The following is a 7177-nucleotide window of genomic DNA, read 5'->3' on the forward strand; positions in this document are numbered from 1 at the left end:
CGTCAGATGGCACGCGTTCCCGTGGTCAGCAAAATTTCAGTGGCCACTGTACGGCTCCAAATCCGAACGATAGGGGTGGTGCTGCGTGTCCAATAATGGACCGAAGGTGCGAGTGTTCACCTTGACTAGAAACGATTGAAGATGGGGCGCGCCGTCCCTCCAAATGACGTCTACATCCGTTCACTTCATGACCCGAAAGTACGTGTGCGTCCGCACTACATATTTCTAGGTCGTTCCGATGACACCATCGCCTGCACATTCTGTTCTTCCTCTGAAGTGATGTCGTGTGCTGGTCAACCGGACAGCCATTGACCCCATCTGCAATCGCTGAGGTGTTCGACTGGCATGCTTCGGTCATCTGGGTGGGGCATGCCCTGACTTCGTAAGTAGTATCTGACGTTTTAAAAACGATAGTCTTTATTCGAATGCTTTAACAAAAAAATTTTGGTCATTCTGTGTGTGTGTCTGCCGAGAACGTTTTACCTCCTAATAGGATACGATAGTGGCCATGGATTCACAGGCTCCTGCACGCGTGCTCTCTAGGCCTTAACGAGAGACATCGTGGCTGCCGTGAGCAGGTTTGAAAATGTTTTTTCTATTCAGTTGCAACTTTTGTAGCAGTCTGTGGACTTTCTTCCTCAATGGCACATGCACACAAACCTGCAGCAATGGACCTTTACTTCAGTCTGACGGCATCAACTGGACAGCCGTTAACCATGTCTGCAGTCGCTGAGGTAATCGGCTGTGATGCTTCGGTCGTCTGGGTTGGGCCTCCCTCGACATCGTAAGTGGTATACTACTATCTAAAGACGAGTGGGTGATACGACTACAGACTGAACGTTGTAGTGGCGTTTGTTGCGCTTACGCTTGCGCTTTTTGTGGAGGATCGGCATGTTATGCGCGTAGTCTGCACATACCTTCAGCATGGCACAGCCATCTCCTTCCAGTCGAGTCCCACTCTTGCCACACAGCAAGGAAGCGGGACCAACTCTGCGACTAACAGCTTCGTTATCAAAATTGATCGCTTACCTCCCCGGTGGCGCAGCCGGAACTGGACTCCGCGCCACGTTGAAACGAAACGCGGGTGATTGAGGCATGCTAGCAGAGACTGGGCCCGCGGCCGCTTGCGCCGCAACCTGCACAAGTGACTGTCGGTGTGGAAACGGCGCCTGCGTTGCTGCTCCGACTGCCATAGGTGACGCCACGGGAGCTACCATGACGCGCCTGGAAGGCGGGACCTGCAAATGGTATGGTGTTTTTAATTAAGGAACGTGTTCGGTGCGGGATACGCCAGTATGTAAAAATAACAAAGCTTGTGTTCAAGGGGAATGAACCGTCCCTCTGGGGGCAAAGCAACAGCTGAAACAGGAAGAATGGTGAGCTTGCAACAACGTTAGTTTTTTAAAACGTGTGACCAAGCAAACTAACAAAAAAACGAAAACGGCCCAATGAAACGTCTATTTTACGTGATTTGGCGGACGGAGAATAGAACATCAAATTACTATACGACCACCTAACAATGGCAGTAAACGCGAAAGTTCTTCATTGTGTTGCATAAGCATCACCATATTTCTGTTATCACTGGATCACTTTTTAACCCACTACGGTGTCCCCGCTACAGTGGTCTAGTGCTAATGGCACTTGACTGCTGACCGGTCGCGCTATCTAATCCTGGCCGCATTTTCAATGGAAGTGTAAATGCTTGAGGCTGGTGTACTCGGACTTCGGTGCATTTTAAAAGAATCTAGGTGGTCTAAAATTCCAGATTCCACCACTACAGCGTCACTAAACAATCTTATCGTAGTTTTGGTCCGTTAAACTTGAGTCTTTATTGTTGTTGTTGGCCCATATTGGATGGGGTCAGTAACCTGCGCCGTGCCGCATCGAGGTTCTGTCCCTTTTGCAAGCATCACTTGTGCCGAAACCAGGGTCCACAACAACATACTGCTCTACAGTGACGTCGTACATGCCGTTTACGTTTAGGTCACTTGGATGTGAACCTTAAGAGCAAAAAGACTCTCCGCCTTCACGAGATATCTAGAGCGCCGGAAAAAAAATGGACAGAAAAGAAACCATACACGAAATGCTCCCTGCACACTCTAATTTACTGAGGGAAACAGATTATAATGTAGACGTGGCAAAGAAATTATAAACATAGCGAAAATATTTCCCGTACATAATCGCTGACACTCCTGCACGATGCGAGAGCATGAGGTTTTTTTTTTTTTTTAGCCGCAGCAACATATTGTTACTCTCCGAGATTGGGACACAGTCTAGCCCTTATCGCATGTTTCCATTATCTCTGACTTCAACTTGCAGCAGCTTGGCTGTACCACTCTGCGCTTCGTATTTCATGTTTCCTCTTCTGTCCGCGTTAATTTTTTTTTCTGCGCCTAATATATCTCGATATGAACAACCAACTTGCTCAAGGCATCACTGTTCCCCACCGTTCGCATGCTTACACGCCACCTCACTCGAACCTCTAAGAGACCCGCGCTACAGTTGCTTCTAAAAAAACTTTATAAAGGAAACTACGCCAAATCAAAGCAAGCCAAAGTTTAATAGTACGTACCTGAAAGTCCGCCCATGTTGAACTCTGCACGGGTGGCTGAGGAACCTGCGATTGGGCTGGCTGGTCTGAAGGGGCTGTAGGCAACGGTGGCCTCGTTGATGTCATCCTGTTGAAGATTAATAATATTTGTTGAGGTTTAACGTCCCGAAAGTACTATATGATCATGATAGATGCTGTTGTGGGGGCCATCATAAACTTTGACCACCTGGGGTTCTTTAACGTGCCGCTTAAGGTACACAGATCTTAAGCGATTTGACCTCCCTCAATAATGCGACTATGGTAGCTGTAATTCATCCTCCGGTCCAAATGTTAAATTTTAGCAGAGACCAAGAAATCGTATTTGCTATAGATAAACAATTGCATTAGAAGAAAGAAAATGTGCTTTGAAGAGAAGCTAGTTTCCACGGCTCTTTGACAAAGGTGAAAGACCAATGCAACGTGTGGAGATTCTTTTTTTTTTTCCTTGTGCTTAGAGTCAGGTGGAACAGTGCCCTTGAGACTGGTGCACACACACACTAACACACACAAAAAAGTGCATATGCACACACAGCAATTATGTGGGTGTGTGTGTTTGAAGTTGCCTTCTTTATGCTCCTGTTTCTAAGGCGCTCTTTATCGCTCTCAAGGATGGACTGTTTGCAGGCCCACATTGCCGCTATGGTGAACTTACGGCTTTCACTTTTAGTAGACCTCGTAGTCGAATGCTACATGAACGGCGCGCTGTCTTCCCTCGTCGTGGAATGTGTTCTTGTTCTCCTTCAACTGTAGCTCACACCCACTGTGGGGGATTGGCTTAGAAGTGAGTGGTCTAGAATGGAGATTTAGAATACGAACATTAAAAAACCTATAAGAAATGTTGGTTCGCCCTCAAATGTACATAACTTAATAGTTTTTTATGTAATGGACACGTTTTCCGAAAAAAAATAGGCAAACGAAATTGAATCCTACGCACGTGGCGAAAGTCCTCATGACATACGGCCGGATATCTTCTTCTTTCTTGTTTCTCTTACCATGTTTTTTTTCTTTTTTGTGTGTGTGTGTGAGCCTGCAATCTAGCAACGCTAAGACAGTTGGTGTTGCGGATGAGTGGAGAAAAATGGTGACAAAAGCTAAGCGTAGTCATCGAAATTTTCTTGGTTCCAACCTAAATCTGAGCTTGTTTTTGTTTGTTTATACGAGTGAAGCTTTTCATGCTTTTTGTTGCGTGCGCGCGGTAGCACGAGCAGTAATTATGATCACCATCGATAGGAACTGGATGAGTTCGTCCTTTTTAACGTTTACTGAACACCCACAACAATTGCGCCAAGTTGTCGAGAGCTGCGATAACTGAATAAAATAGCTATGCTGCCCGAGACTTTAACGCGACTAAAGATCACGTTAGGTTACGTAGCAACTACAGTAGTAAAATCACTTAACAGCTAGTCATGCAATTCATATTCACGTAATAACGAGTCACATGACTAAAATCGCCTAACATCACGTGATTGAGAACGGCAGCAGCAGCGTAGCTGTATGAAAGAGGATGAAGGCAACGGCACTTCTTGGCTATTACGGGACTGGCACCATTTTGTACCCCAGCACTTATTATAGTAAACGGTTGGTTAAACAATCTACTTGTAAAACTATACGGGGGGATAACACGTAAAAACGTTCCACGTGACTGATATCATGCAACTTCACGTCACTACTCGCGGAACTATAATCGCATGGCATCTAGTCTGTGTGAACCGGCTAACCAGAGATAGCATCACGTGTTGCATGTTGTGGTACGCGTGGCCTACCTGCGCTCTTCAAAAGGGGCCGTGGGTGGGCTGTCCAGTGGAGAGGTGCTTTGGGCTGCCACGAAGAGCGGGTGCTGCCACACGCTGCTGCCCGGAGATCACGGTCGACGCACCGCTGTCTCGCGTCCCTGGGCCGACCCTGCCGTATGCCGCGTTTAGTGCAAAGGTAAATTGCTGTTTGTATTGAGCTGAAGCCTCTGTCACCCTTGCTTTACCTACGCATGGTACGCAGCAAGCCTCACAGTTCGTGCCCAACGTTGTTTTGCGCACGCCCATAGGAATAGCGCGGCGGACGTGAGTCCAGTCCTTTTGTTTTGATTACCGATTTTCCGTGGGGTAAGTGCAGAAATATATTTTTTTTTCTCGGTGGAATTTTTGTTGCACGATGTTTTTTTCTTACAATGGTACAGGCAGGCGGACAGCAGCTCCAATCCGGGACAATGTTGCTACCGGCGGCAAGGCGTATTCACCACTCCAGCTGGCGGAACCGCAGCTGGCACTGCAGCCGGACACATTTCAGCGTGTCTCTCAGCAGTCCGATATGGCCATGGACTGCGTGATCAGTTTGGCCCTGGAGCCACCTAGGGTGAGTGAGCCATAGCTCTGAGCGCAGGTCGAGCTACACACATATACGGGCCACGGTAATGCAAAATGAATGGCCGACAGATGGCAACAGCTACGCCAGAGTTACTGGTGTCTCGGAAGCGTACGTGATGGCTTGAATCTTACCGCTGACTTTACGCCATGCCCCAAAATGGTGGTGGAGGCTACGATCACCTTCTACCACTTAGGCAGAGAGAAGGAGAGGGAAAAGGAAGACCGGGAGGATAACCAGATATTGGCATCCGGTTTGCTACCCAGCAATGAAGGTGGGAAAATCGGGGCAAGAGGGGTAGAGAGCGAGAGAGAAAAAAAACGCACGTGCCCTCTTGAGAACACAAACGAACACAGGGTTGCGCAGTGGCGGTGCGCGTCTCCTGCTTGCGCTTTCCAAAAGGGGCAGCCTGTGTGCTTCCCAGTCGAGACAGTGTGCCTCGGCTGTCAGAAGGAACGGATGCTGCCACCTGCGCTGGCCAATCGCTGCTGCCCGGAGATCATGGTCGCCGCACCGCACTCTAGCGTCCCTGGGCCGACCCTCTCGCATGCAGCGTTGAGCTTTACTTGTAGCCTCCGTCACCCTTGCGTTAACTACGGACACGACACGGCAAGCCCGATGCCCACGAGTCGCAGGACTAAAAAGCGCGTAATGCCAAGCAACATATGGTCACGAAAATAACAATCGCGTAACGTGTCAATAATGGTGCAACATTTCGTAATAGATAGTCACGTGACACATCACCGCCGAAAACCACGACGCAGATAGTCATGCGACCTGTCTCGCCAAGTAGAGCCATATAATTAGTGCGATTATATAGCTAAATCTTTGCATCTTGAGCAAAAGCTTATTATTACTGACAAAACGTAGTTAGGTCGAACACTAGATCCGGATGCTTCCAGTCTTGGGCCACTATGGCAAGCAGCGGACTAAGTGTCGAGCAGTTAGGGGGCCCGGCTGGTATATGATGTCGCCATCGCTTGGTGTAACGCAGGCAAAGCCACAAATAGCATAGCCACTGTGCCAAGAAGAAATATTTTTCATCTTGGTTATCGAGCAGCATGACATTGTTATCAACGAAAGCAAAACATATACCATAGCCAAAAGAAGCATAACGAGCGCTCGCTCGCGCCAAGAAGTGTTCTCGATGATGGCCTAAATGTATCGCTCACCCAGGCTCTGGGGGACTGGCCAAGAAACGTGTACTTCGAGGGGAACCACATATGAATTGTAAGTATATTGAATTATAAAATGTTTAGAAGAAATTAAATTTTACTCATAGAGGGATTTGCCATCAAAACCATCTTGGTTCAATTAGGAATCTTTCTACAGAAAGAGAGAGAATAAAACGTTTGATTTTCTGCGTGGGTATAGATAGGCGAGTGGTATCCTTATTCCGGGATCCCATTGGCGCGGGCCGCGGTCCTCGCACGTTTCACGGGGGCCTTTTATGTCTTCGGAATCGAGCTGGACAGAGCTGCCTCCCACCATTCCATGTTATGTTATGTCCTTCCATGTTGCGTTGTCGCCCTTGTCACGAGCTCTCGTGACAAGGGCAAACCTGCCTGAAACATTTTTTAAGGGGTGTGAAGTGAACGACGAGGAAGTGGGGGCCCTCGGGTACGAGCTCTTTGATGAATTGCAGTAAATATTTCTTTCATTCAAACCGTCCAATAAGTCATTAGTCAATACATATGTGATTACTTCTATCTATAAATTATTCGTTTCAACGACCAAACCTGGGCAACCCAGAACGCCCGTGACGCGGCGTCGAGGCAAGCCCTTGACGTCCCCTCATGGGAGGCCTAGGCCCGGCCACCTAAACCTGCTGGTTTCTTAAAATAAAGTTTATGCCTCCTCCTTGGCCAATAACCGAGAATTGGTCTGAGCCATACATAAAGGCCATAATCATCGTCCTCTTCTTCTTCCTGCAAGTCCGAAGAGGCAGCCGGGAAGTCCTGGGCAGTGGAATGCTGAGCACAGGTGAACGCCCAGTGATGCCATGAACGCACCTGGCGCACCATTTCCACTGGCGGCCGATCATGGCGTTCAACAAACGACCACGGTGCTTTTTGCCTCAAGGCTTTGGATTTTATGAAGGCGCCCCGGAACCATCTGCTCAACTGGGAAAAAGAACGACGGGGGAAGACCACACTGACCACCGCGACTGGTCAATGGGGACCACATCGCAATGCGGTACCGCCCATACCAGATAACGTTGAGACGACA

At 48.3% G+C, this 7177-nt stretch overlaps 1 protein-coding gene across 1 annotated transcript; it reads right to left on the reverse strand.

The window, feature by feature from the left end:
- Positions 1 to 962: 962 nt before the first annotated feature.
- Positions 963 to 6972, reverse strand: LOC142774868 (uncharacterized). The gene is made up of 5 exons (XM_075876014.1): positions 6844 to 6972; positions 4354 to 4492; positions 3243 to 3334; positions 2573 to 2678; positions 963 to 1238 (listed from the first exon to the last, which is right to left on the reverse strand). The coding sequence occupies exons 1-5, from the start codon at positions 6970 to 6972 to the stop codon at positions 1099 to 1101; spliced, it is 606 nt and encodes a 201-aa protein (XP_075732129.1). The 3' UTR covers positions 963 to 1098.
- Positions 6973 to 7177: the final 205 nt, after the last annotated feature.

Source organism: Rhipicephalus microplus, chromosome 10, assembly GCF_043290135.1.
Source record: "Rhipicephalus microplus isolate Deutch F79 chromosome 10, USDA_Rmic, whole genome shotgun sequence".
In the NCBI taxonomy this organism is placed as follows: Eukaryota; Metazoa; Arthropoda; class Arachnida; order Ixodida; family Ixodidae; genus Rhipicephalus; species Rhipicephalus microplus.

Bases quoted from the DNA above. Each gene is read 5' to 3' on its own strand.
- LOC142774868 (XM_075876014.1), bottom strand. From the start codon at position 6,972: ATGGTGCGCCAGGTGCGTTCATGGCATCACTGGGCGTTCACCTGTGCT. The intron at 3,335-4,353 runs GTAGGCCACGCG...TGTGAGCTACAG, and splicing joins GCCCCTTTTGAAGAGCGCAG to TTGAAGGAGAACAAGAACAC. The intron at 2,679-3,242 runs GTAAGTTCACCA...AATCTTCAACAG, and splicing joins GTCTACTAAAAGTGAAAGCC to GATGACATCAACGAGGCCAC.